General features: G+C 39.4%; 1 protein-coding gene across 2 annotated transcripts in view; it reads left to right on the top strand.

The window, feature by feature from the left end:
- The window catches only part of POLR1A (RNA polymerase I subunit A), a 36959-nt gene extending 18289 nt beyond the window's left edge, over window positions 1-18670 (top strand). For both annotated transcript variants that reach the window (XM_049794403.1, XM_049794394.1), the window contains 15 exons: window positions 572-724; window positions 919-1001; window positions 1744-1909; window positions 2436-2657; window positions 4192-4406; window positions 5044-5211; window positions 6157-6292; window positions 7294-7451; window positions 8412-8526; window positions 9183-9299; window positions 10176-10454; window positions 11087-11287; window positions 12088-12205; window positions 13471-13635; window positions 16180-18670. In XM_049794403.1, coding sequence (XP_049650360.1) covers window positions 572-724; window positions 919-1001; window positions 1744-1909; window positions 2436-2657; window positions 4192-4406; window positions 5044-5211; window positions 6157-6292; window positions 7294-7451; window positions 8412-8526; window positions 9183-9299; window positions 10176-10454; window positions 11087-11287; window positions 12088-12205; window positions 13471-13635; window positions 16180-16280 — 2397 coding nt within the window. In that variant the 3' untranslated portion in view covers window positions 16281-18670. The remainder of the gene's footprint in view (window positions 1-571; window positions 725-918; window positions 1002-1743; window positions 1910-2435; window positions 2658-4191; window positions 4407-5043; window positions 5212-6156; window positions 6293-7293; window positions 7452-8411; window positions 8527-9182; window positions 9300-10175; window positions 10455-11086; window positions 11288-12087; window positions 12206-13470; window positions 13636-16179) is intronic.
- Window positions 18671-19233: the final 563 nt, after the last annotated feature.

Here is a 19233-nt window from a genome sequence, read left to right as displayed (position 1 = left end):
TCCTTCTTCCATTACTGAATAGGAACAACTAAATCTTACTTTGATTTTGGTAGAAGTGGCAAGGATGTGTTTTCATTTTGTCTTCTGCAACACAGACACCAAACAAGAATCAGTATGTAAAAAGGCCTTCTAAAATTCTGGCTCTGATTAGACAGAATGACCAAAGCTCAAGAGAGAGGTGTTGTTGTTTATTATTTTGTTGTTGTTCTGTTTTTAGTACACTGCTGAGAGGTGCTGAGGGTAATGCAGGGACCTAAAAAATATTTACAATATTTTTAGTTTCACATGTCTTTGTATTAAAATAAACATACAGAATGAGAATGAAAATGTTGAGGATGGGTCAAGAGGCTGGAATGACTTAAAAAGACCAGATGAGGTCTGCATGCCTTTTCTGCCTATCAGTAGCAAGAACCTTAATGAACATGTTGACATATAGTTAAAGAACATTTAGTGAACATTTTAATTTTTTTACTGTGTTTTTCGGGAAAAATTGTTGAACTAATTGTGAAATTGTTGTGAGCAAAAAGTTGGATGGAAAACTGTTGTTTCCTTTTCTCTTGTCCATATTTAGATTTCTTGTTTGCTGGGCCAGATTGAGTTGGAAGGTCGAAGACCCCCACTGATGGCATCTGGCAAATCACTGCCATGTTTCCAGCCTTATGATTTTTCCCCTAGCTCAGGAGGATTTGTGACTGGCAGATTTCTCACTGGGATCAAACCTTCTGTAAGTTTAATACTGCTTGTGCTTATATTGAAGTTTATTTAAATCTTGGTATTTTAATATAGAATGTCTGTGATTATAGATAAATCGACTTTGTTCACCCTACTTTCATATGTGGCTTTTGAGAAAGAGAGCATGAATTGCCAGTCTTGGTGTACTTCTCAGCAGAACACTGATGGTATTGTGCTTATGTTTAGGAATTCTTCTTTCACTGCATGGCTGGCAGGGAAGGTCTCGTGGACACAGCTGTCAAAACCAGCCGTTCTGGGTACCTACAAAGGTAAGAGGCTTGTTTTAGAACTTGAGCCTTTAAAAGGTCCTTTTGTTTGTTTGGGTTTTTTTTGTTTGTCTGGTTGGTTTTTTTGTAGAGTAGTGTAGACTGGAAGAAGTACCTGTATTGCTTAGATTAACTTCAGTGTGCTTGATTTTTAGAAAAGTGTTTATAGTTGGAGTTTTGAATGTTTGTTCTAAGGCTGACTTTCTAGAGGACTAGATCAAGTGGAACTTTATCATCTGTAACTTATCTCTGGCACACAGCAGCAGCAACTTTTCCTTTTGGAGAAATCTTTTTCCTGCTACAAGTCAAGATGTACAAATTCCAGGCAACTGTAGCTTTTCTTGGCAACATTGTGTGCCCTCCTCTTTATCCCAGCAATGCTTCCACTATATATAAGAATATGGAACTTTTTAATTGTTTCAGAGGGTAGTGAGGGGTTCTAAAGGAGGGATGCCCCCTTGTTTCAGGCAACTGTTTGAGTGACAGCAGAAATAGAGTAATTTGCTTTTTCATTTTAAGTCACTGCAGTCCAAGGAAACTGAAGGGAGGGACATGCAGAAAGCTTTGCAGTATCATTATGCATTTCACCTGTGTGTTGTGTCTATGGTTTTTGGCTTCCAGAATTCCTGATCAGCCCTGAAGTGCACTTAAGATATTAATGAAAACAGTATTTTTCATGTTAGAGTTTTATCATCCTTGTTGCTTTGTGGCCTCTTAACAGTGGGGGTGTTTTTCTCTGGAACAGGTGTATTATAAAACATTTGGAAGGACTGGTAGTTCAGTATGACCTGACAGTACGAGATAGTGATGGCAGTGTGGTGCAGTTTCTGTATGGAGAAGATGGACTCGATATCCCTAAAACTCAGTTCTTACAACCTGAGCAATTTCCTTTCATTGCAGAAAATTATGAGGTAGAACACCTAAATCTTAAGTATTTATATGGGGTGAAGGGGGAGACTGAAATGCATGATTAACATCTGGCATATCTGTTAAGGATCCAATGGCATAGTTGTTTCTCTCAGTCATTCTCAGACTAACCTACATTTTTATTTGCTATTGTATTCAAAATACAGAAGCGAATCTTAAGTCTGTGGCATGATTTAGGCAGTCTCAATTTCAACAGAGCACCAAGTGCTCTCCCTGTTCTTATCTATTCTAATTCTGCATTTGGATTCAACACAGATGACTTAACCAAACTTGACAGACTGAAGAGTAAAATTCCTTTTACCAGTATTATCACTGCTTATTAAAGAATGGCAATAGCCACATAAAGATACAATGAGTTTTGTCTCAGTCGGGTTGAAAACCAATTTTGAAAGCTGTTTTACAGCAGCTGAACATTTTCAGTGGCAGCAGATGACCTTTCCAGTTTGCTTTGCCTTTTCTGCTACAGTGAGCATAGGGAGAAGAGTAGTCATACAGGTAACTTTCTTACAGGTAATCCAGAAGACAAACCATCTGGATGAAGCTTTAGCAAGGATGGAGTCTCACCAAGCTAACCAGCAGTTCAAAGCCATCAAAAAGTGGCGAGCCAGGCACCAAAACTCTGTGCAAAGAGAAGGAGGTTTTCTGATGTTTTGCCAAAAGAAAATGGCAAGTGTAAAAGCACAGATTACGGGAGGAGAAATCAAAAATGGAAGAGATCCTGCTACTTTACAGGTAACATGGAAGCAATTGAATTGACTGAGCCCTTTAAAAAAGTTGCATAATTCAGTGATTTTTTTATTTTTTTATTTTCTTTTTTAAATGGCTTTTTATGTCCCAAAGTGTTTCACAGTCTACTTATATAAAGTTAACCTTTTGAAGGAATCATGTTAGCTGTGTGGGTGATGAAGCTGAGGTTCATTTATTGAAGTCAGTGGGCCCTGGCTCTAGGTTAGAGGCCAAAAATTCTGAGATAAAACTGGTTTTAGAAAACAGCCCATGTTTGTCGGTGGTTTAGGGGGATTGTTTTTATTTGTTTGGTGGTGGGTTGTTTTTTTTGTTCTGTGATTTTTTTTTTTTTGTTTTTGTTTTTTTTAATTTCATGTACACAGAGTAGATCTCTCTTGGATGGACATCTGCTACCCGGGTGAGAGGCTGTTAAATACAAAGATCAGAGCGCTGAGCCAGCCCTGCCTAGTGTTTCAAAAAAGTACTTTTGCTTAGGCCTCTTGTACATCAGGGCACTAATCTATACGTTATAGCTTCTAATGAAGATTGTGTGTACGGACACAATATGCAAACAGGTGCTGCTTCACAGCCTTGCTTTCAGAAGGAATTTACCCTGGTAGAACGTGGACAGTTAGCGTGAAACTCCAAGTTGAAGGTGTTGAGATTATATAACTCTGTGAGCTTGTCTGCAAATGTTATTCCTAATCACTGGTTTATTTATTCAGCTATGCTGAATTTGCATTGCTGTTGGCACTTTTGATAACATTCAAAACAATTTGGCCTGTGGATTCGTTTACTGTTTGTTCGTTTTTTTCTTTCAGTAGATAGGTAGATATAGATAACGTGTTCATCTCTTTCTCGGTGTATTGTAAAGCTTAGTGGACAGACTTCCATGTCACAAGCCAACTCCTCCTTCATAAAACATCAAGGCATGTAAAAGACAGGTTTAGCTCATTTTTTATATCAATATATTTCTTTTTCAAGTCAGTATTAACTTTTTCCTTTATTAAATGCAACATTTGAAGTGTTACTTGAAAAACTAGCAAACTGAAGAATAGAAATAAAACCGATCAGCATGCATAAGATGCAAGCTATGTTTAAGGTCTCTGCTGGACTATTGGGCTTGAATGTTGACAGCTGAAAATCAGAGAAGCTCCTTTGTCATGCCAGTTTTAGACAGGTGAGGTGATAGTCAGCTAGAAGTAAAGATTTAAGTATGTTGAGGGGGTTCACTCCCAAGTTAAAATCATTCCTAGAGGGCTGTATTTCTCTGATTTTTGGAGTAGTTACTATGGATAGGTAGGTCTGACTATTTCAAGCTTGTAAAGAATCTTGAAGTCATTTGGGATCAAAAGTGTTAAGTATCAGAAAATGAAGAACTCCATATTTGTAGCCGCATTGTTTGCTGTGTTATGTACACCCTTAAGTTTTACACAGGTAATCTTTTCCTCTTTCACTGTTGCTGGTGGAAGCAGTGTTACTTGGTTTTGGTCTTATTGTGGACAAACCAGTCTGCTTAAAAATCTCCTCTTGTTTTCAGTTATTGAAGATGTGGTATGAACTAGACGAGAAAAAACGAAGAAAGTATATGAAGAAGACAAATAAATGTCCTGACCCAAGCCTTGGTGTTTGGCGTCCAGATACTTATTTTGCATCTGTTTCAGAAACGTTTGAAAATGGAGTTGAAGATTACATCAACAAATGGGAATCTGAGAACAGACAAAGTTACATGCGCCCAGCACTTTCTTCTGATCGGTAATAACTTCTGTGTCTTTAATTCTTTGCCCTGAGCCAAAACCCAAAATGCCTATTTTTGGACTGAGTTGGCTAAAGATTAAAAGTCTTTATCAACTCTTGGTTTTGTTGTGACCTTTGTAAAACAAAGTAGTGGGTTTCAGAATGGTTCCTGGAAGTCAAGTGTGCTTAGTGTGCAGTGGAGAGGCCCTGGTTCCAGACCCGAATGTTCTGTTTTGCTAAGGGCTTTGGCAAAGGCTTTATGGACTAACAGCAATGTATTGCTGTCCCCCTACATATAAAATAATACTTTACAGTAATGCTTAAAAACCAAAATATGCTCTTGTCACACCTTGGAGTTAGCAAGGCAGTTAAGATGAGCAAATTGGAGTAAATGGACTGTCTTTTGACATTCTGGGAATTAGCAGCAGAATTAAAATATGGTTTGGCCAAGGCCCAGTTCTGTGTTGATGGGCTGTGTTTGTCAGATCAGATTGGGTTAAACAATTTTATAGTTTCTGGAGTGTATTTATCCATAAGCTACCGGGAGAAACTGGCTGAAAGAGGTAACTGTATTGAATTGAGCAATGTTTCAGTCTCTTCTGAGTTTTTTATTTTGTAGTATGTTGAGCTAATCCTCTTACTTCGTTGTCTTCAGGTTGAAGGATTTGTTGTATTTAAAGTGGCAGCGATCTCTTTGTGACCCAGGAGAAGCTGTGGGTCTTCTTGCAGCTCAGAGTATTGGGGAACCTTCCACACAGATGACTCTGAACACCTTCCACTTTGCTGGCAGAGGTGAAATGAATGTCACGTTGGGTATTCCAAGGTGAGAAAACTTTGTTCTCAATGGATCCTTCGCAATTTTTGGCACTTAGGTAATAGTGCTTAATCTCACTGGCAGGTATATATGTAATCTTGAGGGCAAACTATCCTTCAGTTTAATTGTAAATTGTGCCTGTTCATAACTAATGTTTTACAATGTTTTACAATTTTATGGTTGTTTTGGTTCATTTTCCAGATACAAAATATCCGTGAAGGCCCCTTACTCTTATCTGATGTATAGGAAATGGCTTATTTGTTTCTGTATTTTTAGTCAGTAGAGTATAAGCCTAAAGAAATGGTGCTTTGTGGGTTTGCCCTCTGCTGACCTCTTCTTCGCCCCACTAACTTTTAAACCTATTTTTTTCCCCACACAAAATTTCACTGCAGCTATGAAATCTGGCATGTTTAGTATCATTGTCACCTATGTAGAGAGAGACCTGTTTTATAGCAGCCAGGTTTCCCCTGGCTCTTCTGTTTGGTGACAGTGACTTTATTAGTGCACATGTGTTTACCAGCCAGTTATCAGCTTGTTCTGAATAACATGAGTGCTGACCCTGGCCTTGTGAGTAAGTATGCGATGCCTTAGATGGGAGATGGTTGTGTTACTTCAGAGAAGCAGGGGAGGGGGAGAAAGTATGAAAGAAGCATACATTATGCATCTGTAGGAAACAGGCTTCATTAGTTCTGCTCTTGGAATAATTTACTTTCATCACTATTCTCTTCTCGTAACTGGGGTGATATGCTCACTGAGGCAGTGGAGCTACTGTTGTGCTGTGCCTAATGAGGAATGAGAAAAGTAAAAAGGAGTAGTGCAATGGTAACCACAGCTCTTGATGCATATGGGGTAGAATTGGCAGTTGCTGCATGCTGCCTAATTAAATGAACTAGATACTTACTTGAATGCATAGTGCTTTTATGCTTAATTTGAAAGATCTTTTTTTATTTAAAGGTTGCGGGAAATATTGATGGTGGCCAGTGCAAAAATTAAAACACCAATGATGAGTGTTCCTGTGTTCAATACCAAGAAAGCTTTCAAGAAGGTGAAACAGCTTAAGAGACAGCTCACGAGAGTGTGCTTAGCTGAGGTGAGCCTCCTATTCAGTGTATGCTTTGAGAGTCAGCAAAACAAAATTTCCTATTTGAGCTCATCAGTTAGTCTGGCCTTGTAGCAGTTTCCATTTCTGAAGTCTTATCTGTGGTCACAAGGTGAGAAGGTCCTTTCTTTTCACCTCTTGCATACTGAACCTGTAATATCTGCTAGGAAGTGGAGCACTGAAAGGAATGGCAGTTACTGTGGCTGCATGAGACTTAAGTTCAATTTAACCTAGAGAGCATTGTCACAGGCTATAAACTCTATAGAATATGAAGGAAGGGCAATAGTTGAGACATAGCAGTAGTATAACAGCAGGGAGGATTTATGTTTGCTGCCATAACCTTGTTTGGCTTTTTCTCAAGCTCATTTTTGTCAGCCTCTAGAATTGGAGGGGTTTTGTCTTCTCTTTGAGACAATCTAATCTGGCTGTGACTGGCATAGCAGAGACCTCTCTGTCCCCTACCCCTTCCTAATCCTATACAAGTGGCTGTGCTCAGTAGAAGCAAAATGCGTGGCTTCATGGAGACTCGATATACGGAACTCTGATGTATTCTGTGCTCCCTCTTCCTAGGGGTGCAGTCTTTCTTGTGTTCTCCTGCATGCCATATGCTCTTCTGTCTTACTCTTTCAAGTTGAAAGTGGCAAGGATAGAGTTGATACTCAGATCTGAGCTGGAATACTGTCATGGTCAATGAGATGGGTCAGTAAAATGAAGCTGTTGGCCCACTAGGAAGTGTAGTGTCTTGGGAAGGAGTCAGGTGGGAGGTGAGGCTGTTCTCCCAGTATTGTCTAAGTTAATTGTGGGAGGAGGTTAAGCCAAAAAGAGTGCAATAGGGTAGAGCCCTTTTGCCCAGGAGCTGCTGCAAAGCCCCCAGAAAAGTTTGCCAATTAGCCTTGTGTAATTCTGGTCTCCAGTGGAAGGCATTGGAATTGCGGGAAGTAAATGAAGTGTCTTCATCAAAGGAGTAACATTCCTACTTGGGGCTTTTGTAGGTCTTGCAGAAAGTTGAGATAGAGGAATCCCTGCGTGTGAAGTGCAAGCAGAACAAACATCGCCTCTACAAAATCAAATTCCATTTCTTGCCCCATGAATATTACCGAGAGGAGAAGTGTGTGAAGCCCAAGGACATCTTGCACTTCATGGAAACAAGGTGAGTTTGCTTTCAGGTACTTGAATATTTGCTCTTCTTTTGCCTTTCCATGGGCTCTGAGGGTCACTGCATGTTGTTTATTGCTGCTGCTATGGCTTTCAGAGCAACAGCTTCCTGCAGATTTGCTTGCAGAAGCATCTACACAGTTGCTTTTTATGTCTTGAATAAAACTGTGGATCTGTGGTGTGGTGACAGTGCAGAATTGTGTCAAGGCAGATCTTTCACATGTCTTCGATATACTCAGAGAAGAGCCATATAAGCAACATCTCATTCCTTATCTTTGGATACTTAAACATTTATTACCAGCAAAAATGTTTGAATACTTTAGGTATCCCTTGGTGCTCTCATTGAACGGAACTAAACCTTAATTTTTTTTAATTATTTTTTTAAAAATAAATGAAAAAAGGCTGGCTTTTTTTTTTCCCCTCCTTTCATTTTTTCCCCTGCTTCCTTCCCCATGTCTGGCCAAATTTTTGTAGTTAAAAGTAGAACATTTAATGATAAGGGTCTATTGAAAGCTATTTTTGTTTTGCAAAAGCGCTTCATTGACTTCTTTCTCCTTCAGGCCACATGAGTTCAAGCTGGGTTACTTTATTTAACAATTTCGCATGTGCTGGTTGGTTGACAAAAGAAAAAAGTCCAGTAGTAAACCATCTCTTCTGAAGGTCAATTTGATGTGCAGATTTTATGTCCAGATGAGCTTACTATTTTAAGCTTAGGATGCTTGGCTTCTACATCTGTGATCGTAAGAGAGCTGATACCAACCTTTTGATTCCTAAATGAATGAGAAAGTGGTGAGAAGAAAAATTATTTGCCTTGTCCTAGAGGTACTTTTGCATCCACCAGAGAATATGTCTGTCATGAGTTGACTGGCTTATTAAAATAAACTAATTTTCTGACAGCTTGAAATTGACTGCAGTACTGCAGAGCTTTGACATTCTGTGTTGCTTCTTCTTTCAGGTTCTTTAAAATTTTTCTGGAAGCAATTAAAAGGAAGAATGCAAAGATGGCATCTTTTACTGAAGTCAGCACCCGGAAGGCAACTCGGAAAGATTTAGATGGTGACCAAGACAAGGTACAGAAAAACATTACCTGAAAAATGCCTCACTTCCTTTACCTGTTTTTGAGAACTAGAATTTGGAAAAGCATAGCATGTTTCAGTGTGAACACGAAATGTGTGAATACTAAATTACTACTTAATTATTTTCTTTATGCATAAACTGTCTTTGCATTCTCATAAAATTAACAAGGAAATTAAAGTTATTGTATATTAAATCCTAATTTACTTAAGACTCTACTCTGAAAATGCCTGTTTATTTTAACTTCGGTGAGATAAAAGCATATTACTCACCGTTTGCTCCCAGATCAATGTCCTGTTATAGCAGTGGCTGTCAAAACCTTGGGGAAGATCCTTTTTTCATTGAAAGGCTTTTGCCCATTCCTTCTGCCACTCCTCTCCCATCAAGGACTGTCATATATGCAAGCTGATAACTTATCTATCTTGTAGATGTTCATCTTGTTTAATATTACAGTTATCATGAGTGTAAGTTCATTACCTCTTTATAGTAGTGAGTTTCTGGAAATTAATTTGTCCTTAAAGGTAGAACATTGAACAAGGGATTGTTAAATTCCAAATGTTTGGCTAAAGCCTTTTGATGCAGTTGATGCTTCCTAGCAGTGTTACTGCCACAAGCAGTCAGTCTGATTATCTGGTCTGTCATGGATTTCTAGGCACTGAGTAATCAGGAAGCTCCAGCAGAGGAGGAAGAGAACATTGTTGATGCAGAAGCTGATGAAGGGGATGGTGATGCTACAGAAGCAAAACGGAGGAAGAACCAGGAGGAAGAGGTAATGATTTTATAGGTGCTCAGAACTGCACTTTAATTCCTAATTTCCTCTGCCTTGGTTTGAGTTGGGAAGGAAAGCTTCCATTGAAACAAAATGCTGACAAAACCCCAAACCAAAACAAAACAAAAAACCCAAAACATTTGAAAGAAGGTAGGAAAACCTCTGCTTTGTGCTGATCAGTTTTGATTTGGATGGGGAAAAAAGTATAGCAGATGTGGGTTGAGACTTGTGATGACTTTAGCCATCATAGTTGAGCCTGGTCACTGCTGTCCTTTTGAGAGTAATACAGAACCATGCAAGTTAGAGATGGAGGAGATCTGCGTCTTTACAAAGCCTTGTTCTTGAGACATTGGGCAGATGTGTCTGGCAATCAGGTTGTCTGTGCTGTAGTTCACCTTAACTTTACCTCTTGCTATTTTCATGCTATTAATTGTTTTTAAAACTTTACTGTGGTTCTTAATAAATATTCTCTCTGGCTCTGCATGTTTCTCTGTGTTCACTACTTCATAATTACTGCTTAAAAGATGGATTGCTGTAATTTCAGCAAGAGGTAGAGTAACTGAATATCCTGAGGGAATCCCATCATCAGAGTTGGATTATGAGAAGAGCCTTTTTAGGGTGAAGAAAACAAAATTCTGCTATGGTCACAATAACCTGTAGCATCCTGTACTGTATTGAGGAATAAGGGCAAGATTATAGAGACTGAACTGAATCTGTTGTATTACTTTCTTTACAACAGAATTACATTTTCATTGTGTCATAGGTGAGATACTTGCAACTCAGCTGTCAAGAATATTCATAAGTAAAACTGTTCATGGTGTGCTTTGTTTCTGTACGCGTTCTAGCTCAGATAAATACAACATTATTTCTTTGCAGGTTGATTATGAGAGTGAAGAAGAGAATGGGGAAGAAAATGTTGATGAGAATCTAGAAGACGAAGAGGCTGAATCAGAAAAAGAAGGGGCTCCTGGTGCTGAAGAAGATCAGAATGGAGCAGATGGTGATGAATCTCAACATCTTTCCTTTATGTCTCAGGCTAAAAGAGAGAAAGATCGATTCCTTCAGTCAGCAGAGTTGCGAGTAAATGCTGTTCTGGACAGCCACCCATCAATACAGGATTACACATTTGACACCAAAAATGAACTTTGGTGTGAGGTAAGATGGTGGTGCCTGGAAACATCTGTGTGTGATTGCACAATGGTTGCATGTAGCTCCTATAACAAATGGATCTTTTCGGTACAGTGCTGCTGTTTTGTCTCAGCAATCCTGCATTAATACAGAAAAGTGGCAGTACGAATGTACTTCTTGACATTATCTTTTAGTAGCTTCTCACTTTTAGCATGCCTGATGAAAATTCATCTTAATAACAGGTTTTTGACATTTTTATTGTGTTTTGATTTTAAATATATGATGCAGCACTGTGTAGCTCTTGATGAATAAAAGTGTTGGCTGGACAGTTGAAAAAGTCTAAACATCTTAAAAAAACAAACAAACAAAAAACCCAACAAACACGTACTCCCCTCCCCCCCAAAAAAAGGCCACCCAAAAAACCCCAGTCAGTGTAAGTTCAGAGATCCTGAAAGCCATATGCATAAATGATCCTGGGATGGGGTGTTCATATTAGCATCCTTCAGCTGTGATTCTAGTCAGATGTTTATGTTCCTAAACACACAGGTAGGGTAATTCCAGTTGTCTACTTTTTACCTAAAAAGAAAAAGGCTGGTTGTTGAGCCTAATGTTCAAGCTTCTTTACAGAACAACGCTATGTTGGTTTTTTTTCCTCTTAGGTTTCATTGACACTTCCATTGATGAAGGTGTACTTTGATATCTCCTCCTTGCTTGTCTCTCTCGCACGAAGCACAGTCATTCATGAAGTGAAGGGGATCACACGATGCTTGTTGAATGAAAGTACTAATAAGCAAGGAGAGAAGGAACTTGTTCTGCATACCGAAGGGATAAACCTTGTGGAGCTGTTCAGATACTCTGATGTACATAATCTATTTATAATCCTGAACTTGAATGATCTTTTGTGTTCTGGGGAAAGACGGTGGATAATGGATGCCATTTAAATTTAGCAGGACTGATGTGTAGCCTTTTCAGCTACACAGCTGAAAGCTACACAGCTTCAGCTTAAACTCTCTTTCTTCTCCTTTCTACCCCCAGATGTGTTCAGAGCTCAGCAGAGCCTTTTCTCAAGGGCATCTTGCAAATCAGTTTTTGTGCAGCAGCCCAGTGTCTAATGACAGATAATTTCACACCACGCTTCTAACTGTCTCTCTAAATGTTACTTGAGGGAGTTCTTCCATCTAAATGAATTGCAGTACTTGGAGATGAATAGTTCTGTTACGCCATCTAGCCCATAACTCTACAAACACAGGATTGTTTTAAGCTACGTCTTCTCTACTGCTTTTGCTGGAAGTTCTGGCTGGCTGAGGCAGACTGGGCAGTGCATTGTGTTGCTTGAAAGACTTTGGCATGTTTCTCTGCTGCTCGGGATGGTTTGTTAGTTTGCTTTTTCTAATTTCAGATAATTTTCTCCTGTGGTGAGTTTTGATTCTAGTACTTTTATTCATCTATATAATGCTGTGATCACTAGCTTAAACATAAATCACCGGAATCATTTTTGCCTGTATTTGGCTCTGAGCTGCTGCCTAGTTGTTCTGTAACTGTTGGTGCTGCTTAAGCTAATAAAAAATGGAGGAAAAACCTAGCTTAGCTTAGCTTAAGTTATTTGGAAATACCAAGTAACTGCTGTCCTAACTTGTATCTGTGGTTTTTTTGCTTTCAGATTTTGGACCTGAACAGACTTTATTCCAATGATATTCATGCCATGGCTAAGAATTATGGAATTGAGTCTGCCCTGAGGGTGATTATAAAGGAAATAAAAGATGTATTTGCTGTATATGGTAAGATTTCTTTGAATTTTTAAAGTTAGTCTTTATTATCATTAAGATGGGAAAACCCAGCCACAATGCTTACAAAGTTATGGTTTTGCATGATGTTTTCATTTATGTGTATATTTTTAAGTTGTACCTTGTCATCGTTTTAATCATTATACTGCCTTCTGTGAAGACTTTGTTAGTTAATTGTTAGGTAGAAAATTCACTAGGCAAGGCTGAATTTATCCCCCCTTCACAGAGCTTTTCTATTTTGGTGTATTTATTTTATGCAAGCTGGAAGATCCAGATGAATTAACTGTTGATGTCTGAGGAAGCTAACTGTTAGACTTGTATAATGGCCCTGAGAATAGGATTAATCTTGCCTCACTTTAGCTTCTAAGGATGGGAGTCTAGGCTACCTTTGTAGTTGAGTTTTTATATCTTTCCTAAAATATCTGTGCTATGTTGTCTGAATGTTCTTCTCTCTGCATAGGTTATTCAGAGAGTTCAGGCACCTAGCTTAGGGAAGATGCCTGACTTCATAGGTTGCTTAAATTAGGCATGTTGAATTTGCCTTAAGTGAGCGAAGTCTTGCTATGAATTAAACTATTGAAAAGAGGGAAGATTAATACAGTGGGAATTTTAGCAACCAGTTATATCAAACAGATTTTCCAGCTGGCAGCCCAGAGTGGTCTGACCTTCAAGTTGTTCAAGAACTGCTAGTTAAATGTTGACAGAGCTGTTAATGGTCCCCCATTACACTGACTGCACAAGCATTATTTAAAAATAAGTGCTATTTCTTTTTAGCCTAAATGGGGTTTTCTGTGGATGCCTAATATCATGCACAGAAAATATCAGAACCTTTCTGACGCCGGTGCCTAGCTAATGCAGACTACCAGGTGAGGGGCTAGAGCTCTGTCCCATCACAAATGGATGGATGTGTGATCCCTTTCTACATAAACAAAGATGATGCAGACCTTACTGATTTTATGTAGAGAAACTACTACCTTACAGTATTCTTGACATTTTAGTTTCCCTGGAGAGACATTGTTTTACATTATAGTGGGGTCTGCCTCTCTTGGATATTTGAGGGGAGCAGTTAAGCCAGCTATGCACAAAGAGGTGCAACTGTCAGAAGAATGCTAATAGAGATGTTCTCCATGTTGATTAGTTTCAGGGGGTTTAATTTAGACCTGATTTATTTAAAAACAAACAAACAAACAAAAAAAAACAACCCCCAACAAAACTTAGCCCTTGAATGCTCTGATGATTGCTCTTTCTTGTGTTCTTAGGAATTGTGGTAGACCCTCGGCACCTTTCACTTGTGGCAGATTACATGTGTTTTGAAGGATTTTATAAACCACTGAATCGTTTTGGAATTCAGTCCAACTCTTCCCCTCTGCAACAGATGACATTTGAAACCAGCTACAAATTCTTGAAGGAAGCAACAATGATGGGTAAATGGTTTAGTTTGAAATACATTGCTACAGCATTTCACATATGCTTTGTTTTCATCATAACTTTCCGCTATTTTGAGTAATGCATAACTGCATTAGAAAAAATGCCAGAGGCTAAAATTTTAATTAAGCCTTTGCCTAGGAAAATGTTCCAGATGTTTTTAATAAAATTGTCAGCTTAAATTAAGTCAGCTCCCACATGCAATTTGTGGGGTCTGTGACTCCTTTCTTTAAGAATTAGGTAGGCATTTTTATAACAAACCTTAAGATTGTTAAGATTTGTTACAGCAAAGCCTTTTAACAGAGTACTAAATCTGCCTTTTTCAGTCTCTACCATTAAAATTGCCATCTCTGCTTTGTTTCCATGTCTGTATTATAACTCCCATATTTTCATCTCTTCTCTAACCTTGCTATTTAGAATTTTATTGTGAGAACAGTCCTCCTGGTTGTTACTTTGATTCTGTTTTTCTTCTGCTTTGTAGCACTTTACTATTTTTGCTTTTTTCACTCAAACACAGACAAAGGATCAGATTCATTTGTCTAATGGTAGGTTTCTGTGCTGAGATGCCCAAGAGTATCCTTTCTAGCCTCTTGTTGCTCCTCTGGAAAGTGTAAAGATCACATGGCTGCATGGATCATTTGGGGCATTGGAAATGGCACTAGCCATCTACATTTAGGAGTCTCATCCAAAAAACTTGTGCTTTAAGTCTGTCATTAGACGATTTGGTTGATCTTATGCTTTGGATACTAATCATGTCTCCCTTTTGCAAATAGTCTTAGTTTCTGTCCCACGGCAGTTAGATACTCCTTCTTGGATGCTCCTGCGCTGCCACCTTTGATACTTACTACAAATGGGAAAAGATCTCAACATGATCTCGTCAGCTAGTATCTTAAACTGCCTTGCACAGGTGTCAGAGATACTTTTATCACTGATTTCCTTTTCATTAATACTGTTTTATACCTCTTATGGGAAGGTAATTTGGGTTTTAATGAACAGCATTGGTTACAATTGACTTAAAATTCATCTGAAAATCAGAAAGGAAAAGTGTAAATCCAGGGTGAAATTGAATAGAAGAGAATGTTTCATGCACAGTTGTGGTCTCTCTCTGGATTTACATTATATCGTATATTGATAAGAATAAGATAAGGTTTTTGTCAGGTGAACTGTAATTATATTTATGGATAATATTATGAATAAAGACATGAAGTGTGTCCTGACAGAAGGGCATGGTGAATTAACAGGAAGGCTACACTGATTACAAGTGGAGGGAGTTACTGATTTCACCACAATGGAAATCAAAGTCATAATGTGGATTGCAGCAGTCTGGATCTAATTTGCTTTAATGTAACTGCTAACTTGACTGTACAGTTAAAGAGTTACTGCAAGGGTGCTCACTTATGACCCTGAACAATAAGAAGGAAAAAAGAAGGCTTGTGACCACTGTGCAGAGCTAACATAAGAAGTGCTGTTGGAGTGCAGGTGTGACCCAGCAGACTGCTGATCAGGGTTTAGTGTGCAGAGAGCTCACTGCATCAGACGTGGGATCCTTTTGGCTGTTTGCTTGAAGAATAACTCTTTGTTAACATCACATGAGCAAACAGGACAGTTATGACTTGTTTAATGATCTAACAAAGGACCTTTTTTTTTCTTCAGCTGAGACACATTTAGGAGCAGCTATTTAATTATTCAGCTGTAGCTGAGATCAGAGCGGCAAGCACATGCCATGCACTGTGTTATGGTGCAGCTCCTCCCCCCATCCTCTGTATGAGAGAAAGTTCAGTACATTTTGCTCAGTAGAAGAAAGATGAGCCAAACTTATCAAAAAGTTTTAACAGTTTTATTTCCAATCTTCCAACTGCTCTAATGATAAAATTCCAGCTTGCTGTATTTAGGATGAATGAAGAACAGCCTGAATGCTAATAAAAACAGTGAAAGCAAAACAGCCCTAGCCAGACATGTCATGTGGAGAGCTTCCAAATTTCTGTGACACTGTTTTGCTACAGTGAGTAACCACAAAATCAAAGGAATTCATGGAATGTCTCTCCAGTGAAAAGTTCTCTTCGTATCTAGCCAGAAGGATTTAAAATCCACATCAAAAGGATTCACTCTAACAAAGGAATAAGGCAGCAATGAAAAGGCAATCTTTTGGGGTTTGCCTCACTTGATGTATTTTTTTAGCAATCTATTTAATCAGCAAAATGTGTTCACTGGAAGGCCAAATCTGTGTTCTCTTAGAATTCAGAATGTGTTGTCTTTTCATGCTGAATAGGGAGAGTTTAGTAGTGTGTGGCCTAATTCTTTGCCTGCACAAAAAGATTGGGATGAGATAATAGTTGTTGTAGGAGGGGTAGGAAGAGTTTTGGACTCCTGCTCTTAGAAATACAAACTCAACCTAAACAGTAGGAGGCAGTGCCTTTCTGAAACTAGGGGGGGCTGAACCAGATGATTTCTTGCATGTAAACCAAAATGGTTTCTTTTCAGCACTGACCTTTGAGAAACCTTTGGAAATATCCTAATAGGATTTTGTTTGAATTCTGTCACAGGTGCCCATGATGAACTGCGATCTCCTTCTGCATGCCTAGTGGTTGGAAAAGTTGTTAAAGGAGGGACTGGTTTGTTTGACCTCAAGCAACCCCTTACATAGTGTTTCAGTTATAACTTAAGGATTCTGACTGAAATGTTCATCATAAGAGATATGTATGCTCTACACCTATGCAACAAGGGCACATACTGTGTCCCCTGTCATCCTCCCTGTGTCAATAGGTTTGTTAATCTGGTTACCTGATGAGCCTAATCTATTTAATGGGAATGTCTACACCTATAGGAGCTATCCTTTGATCCAAAGAAACATTTATTTACTGTTCATTAATGTAAAAAAATTAGATTATTAGTTTACATAGAAAATAATAAAATGAAGGAGACCATCCGGGTCTCAAACAGGCCATGCAACAGCTGTGGCAGACAGAAATCAAAGCAGAATCTGTTTATGCTGTCTAATTTTTGTGGGCAGAATCCCATCGGAGTGGGTAGTGCCAGTTGCCACACAATTGTTACGTGACAGGTTTCCAGTATTAGAAATAGCATTCAGACTCACAGGGTGTAGCTGGGCAGCATCGGGCTGAAGCTTCAACATTGTATTGAAGCATCTGTGCTTGAGGCATATCCTCTTCTTTTGCTGTGCTTGCATGCACTGCCATGATTTCTGTAAGCTGTAGAGGATGCATTTTCCTGTTCTGCTACTTCATTTATTAAGAATTACGTGTCTGTGACACAATTGTTATATATCTTTATTAGCCGAAGACTGGAATTCAGACTTTTCTTGGTTTCTATAGGCATTTTCCAATGCCTACTCTTAACGACTTCTTTGTATGGAACAGATCTCCGCACAGTGAGAAACCTGACATTTGATAAAGATTTATTCCTTGAATGGCAACGTGAGCCGCTGTAACAGTGACTACATAAGAGACTCCTGTAAGAATTACCAAAACAGAGGTTTTAAACTATTTTTGCTTAAATATTCTGTGTCAAGGAGGATATTTAATAAAGGACATTGCAAAGAAATACTGTGAATGCCCTATTATGTGGCTGTGTTACTGAGGGAATTTTGTCATGCAGCCAACAGCCTTTGCTTTGACTCTAATGGCTGTTAAAAATCACATAGCTGAGAGCTATTCACCGCTCTTCAGAAATCAGACTTTCTTGTTTATGCATTTGATTTTAATCAGAACGCAATGCATGCAAGTAGTCAAAATTCTTTGGAGTTTGCTTACTACTATCTAGGCAAGTTTTCTAACAGATTTCAACCCCTGATCATTCTCAGTGGTACCTCTAAGCTAGTGGAAAAGTGCCAGAGCTCACTTAGCCAGCTGAGGAGCTCCTGCTTCCAGTGGAGCTGCACTAAAGGGGATCAGAGCAGACAGCGGGAGACATTGGCTTAGGATTGTCAAAGAGCCTCTGTGGAGTATCTTGATGGACTCCATTCTGCCTCAGCCCCTTAAAACTGTGTCAAATGTACTGCAAATTGTGCTGAAGCTTAATAAATGCATTAGCTTGGTAGGTCTCTAGTTTCACTCTGCAAATCTTCGTAAAAGATTTCCTTGTGTCTTTTTCCAATGTTAGCACCTGCTATGTATTTCTCAAAAACATGTCATTCTGTGAACAACTGGCAAAGAATTAGTTGAATAGTTTTGCAAAGGGTTAGATGGGAAACAACAAACGTGGTAACAAAAAGACTTTTAACTTCAGGCTACTGTCTATGTTGCTACAGACCATTTGCTGAGAAACATCCCCAAGAGGTATTTAGAGTCCTGCAGTGAAGAACATCTATGCCACATTTTCTATCTGGAGCTGCAGCATCCTTTAGTTCTCTAAAGAGTTTGACCTAAATAACTTGTTCATCCAAGTATTCATATCACTTCTCTGTGAAGCTTAAGAGGTCACTTTGATTATGTCATGGTAATGAATAACTCTGGAGTTACGGAGCCATGAAATACAAGAAAATTTTCTAGCCTTATGTTTTGGCATAATATAGCCACATATAAATTCTGTGTATTTGTATGTATGTATGTGAAATTAGGCTGTGCTGCAACTGAAAAGAGATCCAAGTCTGCTGAGCAACTTGATATCCATTTCTAGAGGCTAGCTTGCTTTTCTGCTGCTCTCTGAAGCTCCCGAGGCCAGTGTTGCCTGTAGCCATTCTTCTGGCAGGCTTACTTGCTGCTTCGGTGGTGAGAAGTAGTCCTGTGTCGTGGTGGGGCAGTGGTTACTCAACATGCTTTAGGGGACCAAGGGGCGTGGATGCTAAATGAGCATGGCAGTAAAGTGCCTATAAATATTATATAGGCTCGTTTTGAGAAAATGTGCTGAAGTGACTGCCCTTTGCTTTACACCATGTTGTGTGTCAAATTGCTGTTTCTTGCTCCCTACAGACTCAGCTGTGCAGGAAATGGTGATGAATTCAGTAGGTGGTTAGTCAGTCCTCATCCCAGGTTATCTAATAGTGATGGTTCTTGAAATAGAGCTGTTTGGAAAATGTGCTCTGGCTCTGTGTCCTGGTTTAAGCCCAGCCCAGCCTGTCAACAAAGCATCAGGAGGCAGCTGGCTCGCTCCTCCCCCCTGCTGTGGGATGGGGAGGAGAAAATACAAAGAAAACCTCAAGGGTCAAGACAAGGACAGGGAGGGATTACTTGCCAATTACGGTCATGGGCAAAAAACACTCGACTTGGGGAAAAAACAAAATCGATTTAATTTACTACCAATCAAATCAAAACAATGACAAGGGGAAGTAAAATCAAATCTTAAAACACCTTCCCCCAATCCTCCCTTCTTCCTGGGCACAACTCCACTCCCCATTTTCTCCACCTCCTTGCCCAGCCAGCAGCACAGGACGATGGGGAATGGGGGTTGTGGTCAGTTCATCACACGTTGTCTCTGCTGCTCCTTCCTCCTCAGGGGCAGGACTCCTCACTTGTACCCTGCTCCAGCGTGAGCCCCTCCCACAGGAGCCAGTCCTCCATGAACTTCTCCAACGTGGGTCCTTCCCACGGGCTGCTGTTCTTCACGAACTGCTCCAGCGTGGGTCCCTTCCCCGGGCTGAT

Source organism: Accipiter gentilis, chromosome 3, assembly GCF_929443795.1.
Source record: "Accipiter gentilis chromosome 3, bAccGen1.1, whole genome shotgun sequence".
In the NCBI taxonomy this organism is placed as follows: Eukaryota; Metazoa; Chordata; class Aves; order Accipitriformes; family Accipitridae; genus Astur; species Astur gentilis.
Note: the sequence above shows the minus strand (reverse complement) of the source record. Positions and strands in the feature narration are given on the sequence as shown.